Genomic DNA, 19,194 nt, shown 5'->3' on the forward strand with positions numbered 1-19,194 from the left:
TTGACGATTTGACTATTTAAAGTTCTGTGATTTTCTACATGAATTTTAGGACAGGTTTTTCTAATTAATTCTTTTCTTTGGGCTGGGGGAGGTAATTAGGTTTATTTATTTTTAGAGGCGGACGGGGGATGGAACCTGGGACCTTGTGCGTGCTAGGCGGGCGCTCTCCCTCTGAGCTGTGCCCTCCCCCAGGACAGGTTTTTCTGTTTCTGCAGAAGCATCACTGGGGGTTTGGTAAGGACCGCACTGCCTCTGTAGACAGTTTGGGGCAGTACTGTCACCTCAGCAATGTTAAGTCCCCCAGTCCATGAGCACAGGGTGTCTTTCGTTTATTTAGGTCTTCAGTTTCAGTCCGCGGTGCTTTGTGGTTTTCAGCGTGCAAGTGTCACCTTCCTGGTTACATTTATTCCTAGCGTTTTCTTTTTGACACTATTGTCAGTGGAATTACTTTAACTTTTTTTGCATTGTTTATTGCGAGTGTACATAAATGCAACTGAATTTTGTGTTGCTCTTTGTATTCTGTGAAGTTGCTAAATCAGTTTATTGTCTCTAGCAATGTGGATTCTTCAGGGTTTTTCACATATGAGATTGTGTTACCTGAACAAAGGCACTTTTACTTCTCCCCTTCCAGCCTGGAGGCCTTTTCTCTCTTTTCTTCCCCAGCTGTTCTGGACAGAACTCCCAGCGCTGTGAGCAGAAGTGACCAAGGGGAAACCCTTGCCTTGTTCCCAGTCTCAGGGAGAAGGCTTTCCGTCTGTCACCACCGAGTGTGTGTTCTCCGTGGGGTTTTCGTAAATGGGTTTTATTATATTGAGAAAGTGACCTTCTGTTGCTCGTTTACTCAGTGTTTTTATCATGAAAAGGTGCTGAATTTTTAAAAATTGAGATGTGACTGACGAACAGCATGTTAATTCCAGGTGTGCCACGCGATTCGGTATTTGTGTGTGTCGTGAAGTGATTACAGGAAGTGTAGTTAACGTCCATCAACACACACAGTGGCAAATTTTTCCTCTTCTGATGAGCACGTTTGAGATCTAGTCTCTTAGGCAAACTGGGTGATCATCAGTGGAGTCCGCTTCACCTGAAACCTGCCTTCACAAATCAAGGTTATTTTAGTTGTTGCTACGGACCCGCGCGTCCTCGGAGCAGCGCGTGCCGCAAACAGCACGTTTGCCCGAGCTCCTCTGCAGAAGCGCGGAGTCAGCTGCGTCTGGCTGGGGCGGGGCTGGGTGGGGTGGGTGGGACCGCGGACCCTCCAGCAGGACTGTGTGAGTGTCCCCGTGAGTGTCCCCGGGGCGGCCTTCTGAGCAGAGGCCTGTAGCTCAGTTACACCTGCGGGAGGGACCAGGGTTACCACACCGCCTCCCACCCCTGGGCCCCACGCCCCTCCCCAGACCACCCTGCTCCTTGATTCGTGATCCCGTGAACACGTGGGGCCCCCTGGCCTTCTGGGAGGGCTTTTCTGGACCAGCTGTCCTCACTTGGCTCCCCTGCGAACACAGCCTCACTTGGCTGCAAACCTCGGCATCTCAGCGTCCGGCCTGCTACGCGTCAGGTAAGACAAGCCTGGTCAGTCACGTCAGCAACTTGCAAGTATGCAACACAGTCACCATTCTGCGCGTTGCAGCCCCAGGACCAGTTTTGTGACTGGAAGTTTGTAGCTTCTGACCCTCGTCCCTCATTTCCCCGACCCCACCCCCTGCTCTGCAACCACCACTCCGTTCTCGGTAACTATGAGTTTTGTTCCTTTGTTTAATTAATTCGACATATAAGTGAGATCACGCGGTATTTGTCTTTCTCTGGTTTATTTTACTTAACATAATGCCCTAAAGTCCATCCGTGTTGTCACAAATGCCAGGATTTCCTTCTTTTACGAAGGAAAAAGTGGCTGAATAATATTCCGCGGTGTGTGCGCGTGCGTGGGCCCAGCTCCTCACCCAGTCGCCTGCTGATGGACACTCGGTTGCTTCCACGTCTCGGCTGCTGAGATTGGTGCTGGGAGTGCAGGCGACGTTTCTGAGATGCGTTTTCTTTGGATTCACACCCAGAAGTGGAACTGCTGGATCATGTACTTGTTTTTTTTTTAATTTTTGGAGGAACCCTGGACTGTTTTCCAAAGCGGTTGCGCCAGTTTACATTCTCAGCGGCGGCGGCGCACAAGGGTTCCCCTTTGCTCCACAGCCTCGCCGGCACTTGGCACTCCTTGCCTGAAGAGCAGCCGTTCTCACAGGTGCGAGGTGGCCGCTCACTGGGGTTCGACCGCGTGTCCCCGACGACCGGTGACGCTGAGCGCCTTCTCGTGTGCCTGCCGGGCATTTGCATCTCTTCTTCGGAAAAATGTCTGTTCAGATCCTTTGCCCATTTACAAGAAATTGGATCATTTCTTTGTCACTGAGTTGTATGAGTTCTTTATATATTTTGGACATTAACCTCTTACCAGGATGACTTGCAAGTACCCCCCCCCCCCCCCCGTTCAGTGTGCTGCCGTTTCCTTCTGTTCATGGTCTCCTTTGCGGTGCAGCTTTCGAGTGGAATTTTTCAGATGTCTTTTCGGCATCAGTTGAGGTGATTGTGTTGGGTTTTGTCTTCATCCTATAAATGTGGTGTATTGACACTTTCATATGTTGAATCATCTTTGTATTTTAGGAGTAAATTCCACTTGGCCATAATGTAGAATCCTTTCAATATGCTTCAGCTGTTCTGGGGGAAAACCGCCAGAGAATCAGTGACCTGATAGGATTTCGGTGCTGCTGTCAGAGGTGGAGGCTCCTACCCCAGGGCAAGGAGAGGTGGCCAGCAGTTACCCTGTCTGCCCCCAAGCCGTGGACAAAACCCCCTGAGCAGCTCTTCCCAGGGTGGAGGGGTGACGGAGAGCGAATCTGGGTACTTTTCTGAAGGGGCAGCGGTGCGGGTGCCAAGCCCACTTCTGAGGCCCCCCCTTCAATGCTGGGCCCTCCCAGGGGGCCTTTCCTCCCCTCCCCCGAGGGGTGACCAGACCCCGCGGCAGGGTTCCTCAGTGGAGCCCCCGCAAAGGGAGGGGCACCCAGCAGGAGGGGCGGCTCCAGCCCTGTCTGTCCGCGGAACGGAGGCAGGACTCCTGTGTGTGCGGTGCTGAAGCAGGACAGCAGGACGGGAGCCTGGTGCTGGGAGGGAAATGGGCTGAGCCCCAGGGCGGGGCGCCCTCAGGGGCGCACGGACTAGCGATCGAGCAGCCAGGAAACGGGACCCAGTGTGAAATTTCCGGTGGGGGTGTGTGTAGGGGACGTGGGCCCAAACTATGCAGGACTGCGAGCACGAGGAGGGGGCGAGTGTGTATTTCAGATCTTTAATTTTTTTAAGGCAAAAATCCGGTTCAGGAACAAGCAGTGGGCCTCACACACGATCGCAGCCCATGAAACGCTCAGGGAGAACTTTATGCCAGCCCACCCCGGCTGCTCGTCAGAACTGAAAGGACCTCGAGGCCCCCAGCCTAGGACCGTAAAGCCGGGTGGGGCCCGGCCCTCGGCTGCTTCTAAGACACAGCTGGGCTCGCCAGGGAAGGAGCCCCGTGGCTGCCTTCAGGCACGCGCTCAGCTCGCTTCCTCCTCTTTGCAGAAGGCAGCTCACGCCTTGCGAGGCTTTTGGATTAGACCAAGTCAGGACAGGGAAGCCGGCAGGAAGGTGCGTGGAGAAGGGACGTTCCCAAAGTAAGCGACAGGCCCTGGAGCTGGGCTGCAGGTGGGGCCTGTTAAGGGCTGAGGTGTGTTCCCCTCACATTCCTACAGGGAAGTCCCAGCCCCCCACATCTCAGAATGTGACTGCATTTGGAAAGAGGCTCTTAAAAAGGGCAACTAAGTTAAAATAAGGTCACAAGGTGCCCCAACCCAACAGAAGTGATGCCTTCAGACAAGACAGGCGTAGAGGGACAACCACGTGAGGACACGGGAAGACGGTCGTCTGCAAGCCAACCTCGGAGGGACCCACGCTGCCGACGACACCTGGATCTCAGGCTCCTTCCTCCCAGAACTATGAGACAGTAACACCATTGTTTATTCTAACAGCAGCCCTAGCGGTCTCCAGCCGCAGCAATCCAGGAGCCCGGGACAAGGAACAAAACGGGATCTGGAAGGTGACAGCAGCTTGGGACCCAGGAAGAGGCCTCTGGAAGGGCAGGCACATCCTGGTCGGGGTCGGCTGGCTTCACAGCCAAGTTCAGGGCGTGGTGGCCCCACGGTCACCAGTCACGCCCATGGTGACGGTGAGGACACGGGTCAGTCAGCGTTAAGCATGAGATCACTTCAAGGTTGGGGTGGTTCAAAGTACGGATGAAGGTCTGTGTCCAAGGATGGTTAAGATGAGGGTTAAGGTGAAGTTGAAGGTCAGAGTGGGTCGTTGTCACTTCAGCAGCAGGCTCAGTATGAAGGAAAGTTGCTGAGGTCAGGCTGAGGAAGGTCAGCTGACTGTCAGTGTCGAGGTGAGGGTCTAGAGCAGGGGTCAAGGGTATGGCACTGCACAGGTCAGAATCAGAATTAGAGTCAAGGGAAAATCCACGATGCTTCAAATACGGAAGACGGATAGTGTCAGGTGGGCCGGGTCAAAGATCGGGACAGGCTGAGGAGCAGGGCCAGGGTCAAAGTCACCTTGCAGTCAGGGCTGCTCAAAATCAGGACTGCCACCCGACAGCGACAGGATGACAGAATCAAGGTGAAGTACAAACTGAGGGCATGAGGTCACCAGGGTGGTTCAGGGTCAAAGTCATGACAAGCAGAAGCATCAGTATTTGGTTCAGTATTAACGGCAAATTAAAAACAAGCAAAATATACCGCCTCAAAAAAAAACTCAAAATATGGTTAAGGTTGGTTAAGGTGAGGACAAGGGTCAGAATTAGGGCCCCTTTCAAATTCAAGGTCATGTTCGTGGTTATTTCATGTTTAGGGAGGGTTATGATCATAATGACTGTGCACACGTTCAAGATCGAGTGAAAATGGGTGTGACGTGGTCAGGACACCAGATCAAGGTCGGGTTCTGGATTGACTTCAGTGACCCAAGGTCACTTCACAGGGGTTACGGCCAGGATCACGGTGTCTGAAGGACAAGACGAGTTAAGGAGAAGTTCAAGGTTAAAATCAGTGACTCAGGGAGAGATGCTGGCAGCATGATCTGGGTCAGGAATAAGGGTCAATTTCAAGATGATTAAATTTAAGGGTAAGTTCAGCATTAACTTTGGTCAACACGCCAGTATCAGGTTTTTGTTTTTGTTTTTTTGTTTCCATTTGAAATGAGTTGGTTTAATTCCAGGTGGTACAGAATTCAGGCTCAGGATGGAACAAAGACTTAAGAACACATTTTGGCAGGATTCTGGGCTGAGTTTACACTGATTTCACAGCTAAGGCAGAAATGGTTGAGATGAACTAAAGAGAAGATGAGCCATTGTATGATTTTTTCTTTTACACAAATTTATTCTTAAATGTGCAGTAGGTCCCAAGGCAACACTTCATTCTAGCTGTAGGTGGCAACAGATTCTATGACAGGGCATCCAGACGTGTAAACAGGAATGGAATCAAGGGTCGTTACTGCCTTAGGCACAGGGATTCCGCCTGTGGCCAGGAGACCTTTCCCCATGGCCTTCTTGGGGTTCTGCCCCTCCTCCTGTTTCTGCATGAATGCCTCGTCCTCCTCGTCCATCTCTTTGGGCTGCGCCAGTGGCTTTTTCTTGCCACCTTTGTAGCTGGACATGGCGCCTGCCGCCCCTTCCCCAGACCTGCCAGGATGGTCATTTTTTAAGGTGAAGTTCAAGTTCACCCCAAGGTTGTGATGAGTGTTAGTGTGACATGTAGGGTCAAGTTGAGGTCATCTCAAAATCAGGTTACATCATAAGGAACACACACGTGGTGAGACTGGATCAAGGTCAGGTTCAAGGATAAGATCAAATTCAAGGTCATTTCAAAGCCAGGGTGGGTCAAGGTTCATGGAAAAGGTCCAGTTTAAGGTACAGTACAAGGTCAACTTTAAATTAGGGTGGGACATGGTCAGAATGAGGGTTTCAAGACCAAGGCAAAGAACCATCAGGTCAGTGTGAGGTCCAGGACCGTCTTCAGAGTCATGATGAAGGTGGGAGGTTCAACCTCGGGTTCATGTTCAAGGTCAGATGGTGGGGGAGGGGGGACAAAATCCTGGCCCTGGAGAGTGCATCTATCTGAGCGTCAGGGTCTGGGTCAGGATTCATGGAGCAAGAGGAACATAAACTCAGCAATATACTTTGACCTCGGAGTCTGAGCCAGTCAGGATGAGTCTAACTACTGGTGACGAAAGGAGGCAGTGCGAGCAGGCTGTGGCTCGTCCTGCGCGAGCGTAAACAAGGTGGCGGGCTCCGCGGCGGCGCGTTCTCGCTAAGGGGTGTAGCGAGTCAGCAGCCTCCGCTGGTGCTGCTCGGGTAAAGCCTCGTGCTGGTCAGCGGTAACCAGCAGAACCTTGAGGGATGCAGCTCACCTTAAAGGCACGTTCTTACTGGAGGCGGGAGAAGTGAGGCTCAATCCGAACAGGGGTTTGGATAAGAATTCCCGCTGGAGCAGCAGTCAGCCCCAGGCTCCCCGCACCGCGAGGCCAGCATGGATCAGACCGAGGAAGCCCACCGACACGCGCCCGCCCGGGCGCAGCAGTGCATCCCCGGCCTCAGCAGTACTTCCTCTCGTCTGGTGAGTAAGCTGAGGTGGCTGGAAACAGCCCCACGGTCACCCCGTTCAGTCTCACTAGGGGAAGGCTTGTTGCAGTGCAAACCCCTTCTCCTCACTGCTTCTCTCGAAAGCATGTACTTACGGTGCCTGTATCAGTGTGGTCCCCACGAGGTGAGACCAAGGCTGGCCAGGCCCTGGGTGGACGGGAACGTGGCGGCTGGTCCCAGGTCAGAATGAGGAGGTCGAAGTGAGAGTCAGTGTTAACCTCAAAGCTGACTGTGATTAGGGTCAGAGTCAAGGTCTTCTCTAAGGGGCACCGTGTTTAGGATGATTGTCAATGACAAGATGAGGCTGAGATCAGAGGACGGTCAGTTCAGAGTCAAGTCTAAAATTAGGGCTATGGTTGGGATCAGGGTCACATACAAGGTCACATTCAAGCTCATCTCAAGGCAAGTCCATGTAAAGGTGAGCATGTTTTAGGGTGTGGTTGAGGTCATAGGTCGAGATTCATTTCCATGTCACGTTCAAGGTCAGGACCAGAGGGACAGGATCTGATGCCAGCAGCCTGGTCTGTGGAAGTGAGCGTCACGCAGGATCGGCGCACCGCGGCCCACCGGCCAGGCCCAGGGCTGGAAGGACGCTGCTTCTCCAGAAGCCAAACACCAGCAGCCGAGCCACGCCAGGGGAGAGGGCCCTGCACCACTGACCACGGCGGGGCCGAGGCCGTGAGCTTCCAGGGGTGCTGCTGTGAACACGCCAAGAACAAGCCAAGAGCGGGCTTGGGGCAAGAACCTGCCCGCGGGGCCCGAGCAGCGGAACGCAGAGACCTGGGGCCAAGGAGAAGCCACAGGCGCAGTCAGCGAGCCCACCTGCAACCCTACACTGTCCCACCGGCCGAGACACCGCGACTTCATAAAATTGGTCCTGGGCGGTATCTCTATGTCCTGGGCCCCCACTGCCAAATCTTCCCTCCCGTGAAAAGTCAGAAACCCAGGCCTGCGTGATGTCTGAGGATTAGCCACCACGCCAACCAAAATACAACAGGAGAACACACACAGCCCAAGTTCCACTCACCCCACGGGCTGGGTGTGGTCCCTGGCACCAGCAGTTTGGGACCAGTCTAATAGAAGGACAATACTTCTTCCATTCAAGGTTCCCACCCCCAACACCGCGATTAAACACACAAAGGACAAAAACAGCAGGGCAGGTACAGCAGGGCTGGCTGCCAGGTGGCCCCTCTGCCCGGGAGCAAGGGAGGGCCACGGGCCGGGGCTCTTGCTGGAGAAGAAAGCAGTGGCTGTGATTAGCCAGCGGGGCTTCCTGAGCCAGAAGTCTGGAAGAAGGAAAAAAGGGCAAAGGCAGACGATCTTTGTTCTTGTTACATTTTATTGGCATCACGTTCATCTCTTTACAGAAGAACTAGGCCCACACCCTGGGACGCAAGCCTCGGGGAGGGGAGTGCTCCGCAAGCAGGCTGCTCTGCAGGGCCGTCGGGGACAGCTGGGCTCCGCACCGGAGACATGGGGCTGGGGACAACAAGGTGTGCTAACCTAAGGGTGCCTCGACCCTGCAGGGAGCGCCTTCTAGAACAAAGGTAAAGTCACCAGGACAGATCTGTGGGGGTGTTCCTTTCCCTCTGGTAGGTGGGATGCTGATCTAAGGGGGGAGGGTTTCAAAGTGTGGAGCAGGAAAAAAAGGAAAAATGAGTTTAAGTTTTTGAAACAACGGCCATTTCTCCATCGCACACACCACTGTATTATGCAAATCAACCTTTTGGAAAATTTAGATGCAGAAGGAATGCGACAGTTTCCCCCTGGAGAGATGAAAAGCTTTTTGGCTCTTAAGTCTTTGATAAAAGGCGTACGTAATTCTCGCGTCTACTGTACAGAATACTGCCTCCAGCTGACTTCTGAATCTCTCGAGACTGCGATCCAGACAGGGTTCAACCGCCACCTCTACGCCTGCGCGACAGGACTTCAGCACATCCAAGAGTGTCTTACACTAATTTACACATTTTAATTGGTTGCATATATTAACATGTACTATAAGATTCTTTTCTAAGAAGCATTACATAATAAATGGATACTGTAAAAAGATCTGATTAGTTAAAAGTAACAAGCATTAACAGATACATACAAAACTCAGCCCGGTCAGACTGGGTGTGAGCCTGGGACGCAGCAGGGGCACCGGCCTTCCCGAGTGGTAGCCTTCACGGGGGGAGGGGGTACAAAGACCACAAGACGGTTAAAAAAATCGGAACTAATCAGACACAGATTAACTGTAAACAGTTCTCTCTCCAGTGGACACCAAGAAGCTTCCAATGCCGACCGCACAGCAGGGCGATGTTCACAGCTGGCCCGTCCGCTGCCCCTGGGGGCTGGCGCGGGGACCCCGGTGGGGCCGCCGCAGGCCTAGGCGTGGGGTCGTCTGCCCGTGTCGGCTGCATGTGCGCGCGCGTGTCAGGTGTGTGTGAGGAGGGCTGGGGGTGTGAGAGGCCACCGGCTGTCTGTCTGGAGAGGAGGGGGCGGAAGGCCTACGCGTGTTCCGGGCGGCGAGGGGCCCCGTGCCGGCACGCTCCCGCTCAGCAGCTGCAGGTCTCAGCCGAGGCCTTGGCCCGGTCGCTCTTGTCCAGTTTGATGGGCTCGGGGAACTCGTTGTACAGCTCCACCTCCGTCTCCTGGGCGGGGAGGGGAGAAGGCCGTTAGTCAGGGCTGCAGCCGAGGCCCCCGTGGCGTCTGGTGCCCAGGCCGCCCGGCAGCGCAAGGAGGCCCTGGTAGGAGGGAGACGGGCCAAGGAGAACAGGGGGACCCACAGCAGGCGGGCGTGCCCTCCGCCAGACAGCGCTCCGGGGACCCGCCGGCTCACGGACGCAGGCTGTCTGCAGGGTCCGCAGAGTGGCCCACGCAGAGAAAAGTCGGACTTTTACATGGCCTGGACTTCTGGCAACTCTCAGCATGACCAGCGACCGTGGGCTGGAGTGAGTGCCAGCTCCCCTCTCGGTCCCAAAATACAGGTCCAGGTCTGGATTTGCCTCATTTTCCTGGACTCAGGGGCTATCTTCTCTTTCTCCCACAGGTTTAGGGGTGCCCATCCCAATGCTGCGCATTTAGGGGGCTCGGCCACGGCTGGACACGACCACACGTGATCACAGGACGTGACTGGTCAGCTCAGGGGGTGGGGGTTGCTGAAGTAACTGACACGTTTCCAGCGAGAAGCAGCTTTTTACTTCCTGGTGTAAAAAATAATTTGCCACTTAGACACTGAGGACCTGTGTCAGGAACTATTCAAGGATTTGAAAGCAGGAAATGTTTCTATTCATGCAGAAGTTCTCCAGGAAAAATGACTCCATTCACAACCGCTATAAAGTAAAAGCCTTCAGGAACACATATTAAAAAGCCTCGACTGGGGCACAGCACAGTGTGTGCAGTTCAGTGTTTTCTGTCTACTCACACAGCTGGGCAACCGCCGCCACCAGCTCACTGCAGGACAGCCGGCGTCCCCGTCCCCTCCGACACCGAGCCCTGCACACTTACCTACTTTCGGCTTTAACGGATTCGCACACTTTGGACATACCATCTGCCGGCCGGCCGGCTGGCTGTGTGGGTTCCGCTTACTGGCTACTGCGAGTAACCCTGGAGTGAACATCCTACACGAGTGTCCGTGGGAACACGCTTCCGTTTCTTCTGGGTACAGTGCTTAGGAGGGGAATTCCGGGGTCGGTCGTGTGAGAGCTCTCTGGTTACCTTTCTGAGGAGCCACCTGTTTTCTACAGTGACTGTACCATTTCACATTCGTACTAGCGCCCAGGAATACATTTATGAAAGGCAAAGGGTCTGGGAAGTTACAAAACTCTGTTGGAGACCGTCACACAAGACCTACAGCAACAGCTGTTGTGGACTGAATGTTTGTGTCTCTCAATGTCTCATGTTGAAGTCCTAACCCCTAGTGTGGCTGTATTTGGATTAAAAAGGTAATTAAAAGTAAAATGAGGTCGTAAGGGCCCCTGATCTGACAGGGGTCTTGTGTGCAGAGGGAAGGCTGCCTGGGGACGCGGGGGCAGGACCTCACCAGAGACGGAGGTCAGCGGCACCCCGATCACAGACTCCTGGCTGCAGAGCTGAGAGAAGATGAAAGGCTGCTGCCTTGGCGCCCCCATCTGTGGTCTTTCGTGGGGGCAGCCCGACCTGAGCAGACGCAGAACTGAAATGTCACTCCAATCAGAATTTGGGTAAGGTTGAAATTTGGGGGAAGGTGAGAAAGGAAGGTGGAACTGGAATAAAATTCTTAGTCTAAATGGAAAATACACTGAAATAGCCAAGGAAAAAACATGCCGAACTAGTGAGGGAAGTCCTGCCCCACGGGAGCTCAGGTCACACTTGGGTAAAAGCGTTCAGGTCAAGGTGCTCCAGGCAAGGGCCACAGGTCACCAGGAAGCTTGCTCCTGCACGTGGACACCAGATGTGACAGCGGGAACGTCTCTGCGCGGTGGGGAAGATGGCCCATTTGACAACCAGCCCCGCTAACATCTGAGACGATGGGCAGCCCTGTGACAGGAGAGGTGAGTCCAGTCTCCTGCCGTAAACCAGAGCCGACTCCGGCCGAGTCAGCGCATGACCGAGACACAGGAGGTCCTGAGGCCCAAGATGGCACGCCTGCCTGAAAGTTTACTTTTCTTATGGCCAAAGGATAGACTTTAAAAAGATAGTTGGAAAAAATCACTGCACTTTGGGTGAAGTGAATCTCAGTTCAGAAAGAGCTTACGGGAGGGCCGGGCGCCAGGCTGGCCGTGGGCCACCTGCTGGTTGCTGGAAGGTAGGGAAGAAAGGAAACTCACTGGGAACACGACCGCCCCCCACCCCCCAAACCTAGATCCGACTTCTGAGCAGCTGGCCAGGAGAAACGGCACTGCAACAAGGCCACAGGGACAGCAACGCCAGAACAGCCCCACAGGGATGCCCGTGACCAGGGCGCTGGGGGACCTGACTCCTGGACACACTGAGACTTGCGTGCAATTATGTGAACATTAAGAAAACCAGTAGGCTATCAATCGAGGTGTGAGGGGGCTTCAAGGAAAGGGAAAGGAGGCGGCAGGACCTGAAGTCTGCCTCCTGGTTAGTGCCTCCCACTGGATCCATGTCTCCAGTGGGCTCACCTGGCATTTTGGGTGGACCAGTTCCTTGTAGGAAGGACCGTCCCCTTTCATTACAGAATGAACACAGTGCAGCCCCCAGTCCTTGGAACAGTCCAGTCCAAATGCCTCCCCGCCCACCTGTCCTGGGGCCCTGTCTGCCCAGAACCAGAGCCGCTGCAAACCCAGCTCCAGGAGCCACCAGGCGCACCCAGCCCTTCCCGGCCTCCATGTGCTCTGCACCCGCCTCTCAGCAGCCCCTCTGACCGCCACAGACAACCGGTGATGCCTGGGATTCGCCTTAGCTCGCCGGCCCAGCACAGCTGCTGAATCGAAAAAGTCTTGGACTCGCACGCCCCAGCAAGAGGGCACAGTTATCTGGGGGGCAGCGGAGTGGGCGACGCAAGAGAGAAAGTGCAGGAACCCTGTCCCAGGAACACAACTCCTAGAGCTCGGGTCAGCCTTCCCAGGGGTCACTCAGGAGCGTGACGGAGGTCAGTGTCACCTGATCTCCACGGCCGACCTGCACAGGAGGCAGCCCCACCGCACCGACGAGGGGGCAGGGGATCACGTGGGACAACAAACTTGGTCCAATAATGCGCGGCCGACCTGGGCTCTGAATTCAGGTCTGTCCCTCCTCACAGGAGGAGCAGTCTGACCAGGGCCTCCCAGTGGCCCTCACATACACGTGGAACTGCTAGAAGCTTCAGCAGAACGTGTCATTTCCTTCCCAGATGAACACACGGGTTTTCCCGCTACACAGAGGAGTCAGCTAGGGAAGAACAGGAAGGACGAGGAAGCCAGGCCTGGGCGGGGGGGGGGGCGGGGGGCAACACCAGGGGGAGCCGGAAGGCCGCCTGAGACCTACCTGTTTCAGCGCGTTCCGCGCGATGGTCTGGAACGCCTGCTCCACGTTGATGGCCTCCTTGGCACTGGTCTCAAAGTAAGGAATGTTGTTTTTGCTGTAGCACCAGGCCTGTGCCCGCTTTGTGGCCACCTAGAAGAGCAGTGGGGTGCACAGGTGTCACACAGCCACACAAGTGCAGCCATGCCTGGAGAGGAGGTGGAGACCTGTGGGCCTGCCCCCGGCCACCCTGCTGGCTCCTCACCAAAGAGCTGGGATTCAAACCCAGAGCCGGCTCCTCGTCGACCACTCACAGCTCCCGACCCTTATTGAAGCTGCACATGAAAGCAGCTTGAGGAAAGACTAAGAGACCAGCCCAGGAAGAAATAAATCGTCTCTCCTGGAACCTCAAAAAGGTCCCCAGTACACGAAATGCCTGGCAGTTTGGTCTTAAGGTTTGCAGACCCTTCCCCATTACTGCTCATGTTACATCACGCGGGCCACACACCCAAGTGCACAGAGCTCTGCGGCTCCCACCCTCACCCCTCGTATCCTAATTCCTCCCCCAACCCAGCCCATTTTCAGGCCCGAGAAAAGGACTAAGTCACTCAGGAGGGAGAGAACGGGAGGTCAATAATCAGAAATAAACCTGCCTATAATTAAGAAAAACTCTCCATTCCCAAGAGAAATGCTACTTGAAAGTAAACCAGAGCAACTGTACTCAGAGCCCACAGCTGCCTTCTGTATGTGCAGAGATCTCGGCAGGCCCCCAGGGGTGGGGAGACCACTGGAGAAAACCCAGTTCCCGCCTTTCAAGTGCAGAGGGGGAGCCAGGCTTGGAGGCGGCAGGGCATTTACACCGTCTCCTGGGCCCTGGTCCTCAAAGGCTGTGGGCCTGAAGGGAATGCGCACTCCTGCTCGCAGCCCCAGAGCCAGGATGGCCCAGCACAGATCCCTCCGAGTTCACAAGGCACCTGAGAAGCAGGCGGCTCTCACAGGAAGAAAAACAACGGGCTTTCTAGCTGGAAATAGCGCCTGTCACCCCAAACTCGGCTGCCACTTGTAAAAGAATCCCCCTCCGCAATTTGGCAGCCATAACCTGACTGGGGGGAGGGGGCCTCCAGGTCATGGCCCCACCACCTCAGGCACTTACTTGTCTGTTTTCGAGGTCGATCTTGTTTCCCAGCACGACGAAGGGGAAGTTTTCAGGGTCCCGGGGACTGGCCTGGATGAGGAACTCATCTCTCCAGCTGTCAAGGGTTTTGAACGTGTTGGGGGCAGTCACGTCAAATACCAGCACGCAGCAGTCTGCACCCCTGTAGAAGGCCACGCCGAGAGACTGGAACCGCTCCTGTCCCGCTGTGTCCCAGATCTGCAGAAACAAAACGGTCACTCCTTGAGGTGGAGCACAGGGTGGGTGGCAGGGAGGAACCAGAGGACCAGGGGCACTTCAGAATTCAGGAAGTCGGCTTCAGCATCAGAGTATCTGAAACACCTGACAAACAGCATGTGTCCAATGAGTCTGGGAGGTGCCAGAAAAATTTTTCATCTTGATCCAGGTGGTGGGCACATGGGCAGGTATTTATGTGAGATCTGCATGGTAAACATAAGATCTATGTATTCTGGGAAATTTCTGGGGACAATGGAAACACAGGGAGGTGATTATTCATTGAATTGCACATTTACATTTCTGCATTTTACTTAATAGAAAGTTTACCAGCAAAGGAAAATCAGCATGTTTTATTTACATTATATCTCCTTAAGACAAAGCACACAAAAGCAGAGAGAGAGAGAGAACACCACGGAGGGCAGCTGAGGGTTGCTCCTCACCAAAGGGGCACCAGGCCCTGCGGACCGGCCCAGGGAGCTTCCCGTCACCCCTGCCACTCGAGGTTCCAGAGCCAGGATGGATTTCCTTAGTGCACAGATGCCAACGGGGCCGCCCCCGTCAGCCCGGAGACGAATGGTGCGGTCAGAAGCTGCCCGCAGGCACTTCCAGCTTCTGTAAGGCCTCAACGTCGGGTCCACTGTTCACAGGAGACCACTCAGCTTCAGAACACCATGAGCATACGGACCACCCTCATAACCCACATAAATTTAACTTTACGCCCAAATCACCAGTCCCCTGCCCCAAAGGCCCGGGGTTTAGGGGCTGGGCCGCTACAGTTTTCTTTCCGGAACCAGATTCTGCAGAAGGACGGCTGATCTCTGTGAAGAAGCCCCTCCCGGGAGCACAGCGCAGGTGGGCGGGGCCTCAGGGCAGCGGGAGCACGGCGCCTGCGCGGCAACGGGCTCTCGTCCCTCCGGTCCCCTCCCCGGGAAACGAAGCTCAGGACGCTCTACGCCCCACAGTAGCCCCCACACGTTCCCCAGAAGGGGTCCCAAAACAGCACGCAAACCCAGGAGGCGGCTCTGCCCTCGGGCGCTGGCTCACAGCGCAGTGGCGCGCGGGGGCAGAGTCGGCCTGGAAGCCGGTCTGGAAGGCGCCGCCCCGGCTCAGCTCCGGCCCGCCGCGCAGGCTCCCGCAGGCTCGCACACCCCGCGGCCCCGGGCCCCGCCGCAGTCAGCGCGAGGCGCAGGGGTCACACGCTGGGAGCCGAGCGCGGCCCCGGCTGCAGGCCTGGAGGGAGGCGGCCTCACGGAGGTCCGCGCGCGGCCTCGGCGTGCCCCGCCGTGTGGGGAGGGCGCCGCCACTCAGAACCGAAGACGCGATTCTCAGGGTGAAGGGCCCTGAGGGGCACGTAGCCCAGCGCCGCCGGCCTCAGCCTGGGGAACGGCGCTGCCCCGCGCCGCGCGACCAGCATGCGACACACACGGTGCCCACGTGCAGACCGCAGAGTCCCGGGGACGGCGCACCAGCGCGGCGCTGCTGGCCACGGTCACCGCCGTGCCCCTCCGGTTTTCCCGCGTCTGACACGGAACTCACGTCTGCGTGCACAAAGGAGGCTTTTCTCATAAAAGGGGTCCTCGGCGAAGGGGATGAAGACCCCATCACACGGTAAGTAAAAGTAGACAATGTCTCCTCTGAAGACAAGGTGGGAAAAAAAATTTAAAAACAACTTAAAATACAGGCTTGGACAAATCAAAAAAATTTTTTTTCCATTAGAGAAGTAGCATTGCTATCATGTAAACATTTGGATAAGGAATGCAAAAGCCAAGAAACCCCCCAAACTACCCAGCCTCCTCCCTCGGCGCTGCAGGGTGCCCCGCCGCTGCCCCGCCAAGCCAGCAACCGCTCCCATCTTTTACTATGGGCTGAAGAACTCAGAAACACGTCAGCCTTGTTTAGAAATGACACTGCCGCCAATCTTCTGTAAGTAATTCAATAATAATCATCAATGCAGAGCCCTTTCTGAACTTGAGATGTTTCTTTAGGATCGGCTCCCAAGAGCAGAATTTCATAACTGTATTACTCTTGGGTGGAACCAAATGAGTATTTGGAACTCAGATACAGAGAAGGCGAAGTAAGGAACTAAAAGTTGAACAAGTAGGGATTATTCTTGGCAAGTTTCCAAAATTAATTTAACTTCAGACTTAGAAAAGAACAGTCCTGTGGCTGACTGCGATCTTTCAGAATCTGTAATATTTTAGTATTTTATTTTCTACATTCAAAATACACCCATCACTCCAATGTGACAGATGTTAACAGTGCCACTTCATGTCCGTTTTTAAGAAAGAGTCAAGCCTTCCTCACAGCAGCCCTGCCCACCCCCACCAGGAACAATGGCTCCTGAGATGCGCATGACCCCGCACAGCTTCCTGCAGCCTCTCCTTCCCCGAATGTTACCAGCTGCTCAGTGTCCCCAGCCTTAGACACCACAACGGACCCCCTGGTCACTGGACCCTCTGAAGCTCCTGGTTGGGGCTTGCAGGCCGTGATCAGCAGCCCCCACACCGCGCCCTGTGCCCATGGCTGCCCAGGCTCTGCCCCAAGACAGAACTGCTGGACTGTGGGGCACGCGCACGTGTGACACCGGGACGCAAACAGAAGTCTGTCCTGCAGAGGCCACGCTGAGGGATTCCCACCGTCAGCCTGAGAACAGCAACTTCTAGACAAAACTGAATCTTGCCAGCCTTTTAAACCTGCGATTCTGACATCAGGCCACTGGACACGAAGGGTTCTTCTGAGAGTTGCCTGTTGCTGTCTCCTGCCCAGCTACCCACGTGTTGTCTGCCGACCGGATACCATGACTCTGTGATTTGGTTATTTGGAATTTTGTGTTCAGATGTGTAATTTACTGTGCTCCACTATCAATCTTCAATCTTCCATGATTTGTGCTTTCTCTATTTTAAATGCCTAGAAAAAAATACCTCAATTTTCATGTTAGATGTTTTCTTTTTTTTTTTTTTTTTTTCCATTCAGACCTTGAACTCCCTGGCTGCCCCGGCCCCGGCCTGTTTACAGTACGACTCCTCCTCTTCCCACTCTTCTGCGAAGCCACCTCCATCCACCCAGGGTCTGGCTAGGTGTGCCTTTCCTGAGCCCTCTGCTCCTCCATCTGGGGGCCTCTGTGACAATATCATACTGTTGAAGTCACCATGGCTTCATAAGTTACCTTTAAATTTTCCACACACACACTTGCCTCCATCTAATGCTTAATACTGATTGATCTCTAGCTTCTTTCTGATACTGGAAGAAATTTTTAAAAACCCCACAATAGTCACTATCTTCCCCTACACATTATAATGACATGGCTCCAATCCCACTTCCCTTAGGGCGGAAGTTACTGCCTTAATATTAAGGTCATAAGTCTAAAAACAGATGCGTGCACACAATCAAGTTTATCTCAGACTTCTCCAAATGAAATCACTTTCCTTCTGCCTCAAGTACATCCTTCAGAATTTTTGCCACAAGAGCTTAGGATGTGCGCACCTTCCCCAAGAGGATGGTGTCAGTGGGGACAGAGCGCTGTGCTGAAGGTTCAGCCAGAACACCCGGCCTCCCTGGCCTGCCGAGTCCACCTCACTGCTGCTCCTTTCCAGCGCACCCTTTTTCCTCTGCTTCAAGCTTGCCTTTTCAAAAAGAAATTTCATTATGATTTTCTAGATTTCTTTACTTACCAGTCTTGGAATTTAGGCTTCCTGAATCTATGGATTGGTACCACATTTGTTCTGAAAAATTCCCAGCGAACACTACCTTTGATCTGTATCCCTCTCCAGCTCTGACTGAAGCAGCCTGGCCTCTCCCTGAATGCTGTGCACCTCTCTCCCACGTCCCACATTCTCCAATTTCCAAACTTTGGTTACTGTATTTCATCTTTAGAAGTTCCTTGACCTGCTTTTTTCTCTGCACATACATAAGACTGTCTCATTTCTGTAAATACAAAAAGCGCTCTGCATTGCCGGGGGCTCCACTGGCTCTTGCCTTGTTTTTGTATTTGAATTATCTTTCACTGAAAGCTGCTAAAAGCCCTTGAAACACACGTGAGGGCTCCTTGAGACCTAGGGTGACGAAGCTGCTGTGCAGAGACAATGGTTTTCATTCAATTCCAGTCTTTTAAACCAGCTGCACGAGGGCGAGGAACACTCTCTTTCCCACTCTTTCCAGACCCCGCTCGGCGCCCTGTGGTTCTCCAGACCCTGGAGGGCTTTCCTCCAGGACACTCCGAGGTCCCAGCTTACGATGCGCGTGGGGCTCTATTCAGTGGGGGGCTGGGTGTCCCTCGGCCACAAGATCCCCGTGCTCCCCGGCGCAGGAGCAGCTCCTGGGTGGCTGGGACACGTGTCTGCAGGTGGCTGAGTGCACCCCACGCCCTTCTGCCCTCGGCTGCCGCTGGGAGCTCAGCTGCCTGCAGTCTTGCCTCTCCTGGTACTTTTAGGATGGGGCTTTGGCGCTCCCCAGTCCTGAGTTTCCTCTGAGGTAATCTGCTGGGCTTAACCTTGCATTTACTGTCTGCCTCAGGTGTGCTCCAGCTGCAGTTTAACCTAGTTGACTTCAATGCCTGTTTTTCCACTTCGTGAAGTTTTCCGTTTTCCACATCTTCACTTTGTACAGTGTCCCTTCTCATGATAGTTTCCACTCCTTTTAAAGAACTCTCCAGGCACTGTGAGCATTTTCTGTGGCACATTACTTCCTCCTGAGGCAACGAGCTCATCTTCTGTCCGGAAGCTGTACCTCTTCTTACAGCTTGGTCTTGAGCAACGGAGGGTGATGTTAACTTCTTCCAGAGTAAGATCTCTGTGCCCTGCAGAGTACAAACTGAGAGTGTCTGACCAAGAGGCAAAGGAGTAAAGCCTCAAGCCTGCTTCACATGCCCAGCTTTGCCACGTCCGTGGGCTGAGGTTTCTGGTCCTGCGTCCACATCTCGTCAGGGTCCTGGGTGTGTGCGTGTGTACATGTGCCTGTGTGTAAGCGGTTCTGGGTTCTGGCCCCCCCACGCCGTCCGTGCCTCGTCCCTGCTCCGCGTTCACGTGTCACCGTGGCAGGAGCCCTGAGCTCTGTACTAGCTCTCTCCTCTTTCCTGTCATCTGGAAATTTCCTTTTCTCTCAAGCTTGGCTTCTTTAAACCTTAGTCGCACACTCACACACACAGGTGCCTCTGAAGTGTAGGTGACTCTCAGCACTGTAC

General features: G+C 54.3%; 2 protein-coding genes and 1 long non-coding RNA gene across 3 annotated transcripts in view; 2 read left to right on the plus strand and 1 right to left on the minus strand.

Moving 5' to 3' along the window:
* Positions 1–19,194, plus strand: part of LOC116657317 — a 46,148-nt gene that overhangs the window by 12,564 nt on the left and 14,390 nt on the right. The gene's annotated exons all lie outside the window — the stretch shown is intronic.
* On the plus strand, positions 4,295–8,399 carry LOC116657193. Its single transcript, XR_004312215.1, has 2 exons — positions 4,295–6,674; positions 7,183–8,399. It is a non-coding gene; the product is annotated as an uncharacterized LOC116657193 (long non-coding RNA).
* The window catches only part of RAB7A (RAB7A, member RAS oncogene family), a 54,855-nt gene continuing 43,692 nt past the window's right edge, over positions 8,032–19,194 (minus strand). The window contains exons 4-6 of the mRNA XM_032458779.1: positions 13,779–13,997; positions 12,650–12,778; positions 8,032–9,330 (exon numbers count right to left, since the gene is read on the minus strand). Coding sequence (XP_032314670.1) covers positions 9,235–9,330; positions 12,650–12,778; positions 13,779–13,997 — 444 coding nt within the window. The 3' untranslated portion in view covers positions 8,032–9,234. The remainder of the gene's footprint in view (positions 9,331–12,649; positions 12,779–13,778; positions 13,998–19,194) is intronic.

Source organism: Camelus ferus, chromosome 17 (assembly GCF_009834535.1).
Source record: "Camelus ferus isolate YT-003-E chromosome 17, BCGSAC_Cfer_1.0, whole genome shotgun sequence".
Lineage (NCBI taxonomy): Eukaryota > Metazoa > Chordata > Mammalia > Artiodactyla > Camelidae > Camelus > Camelus ferus.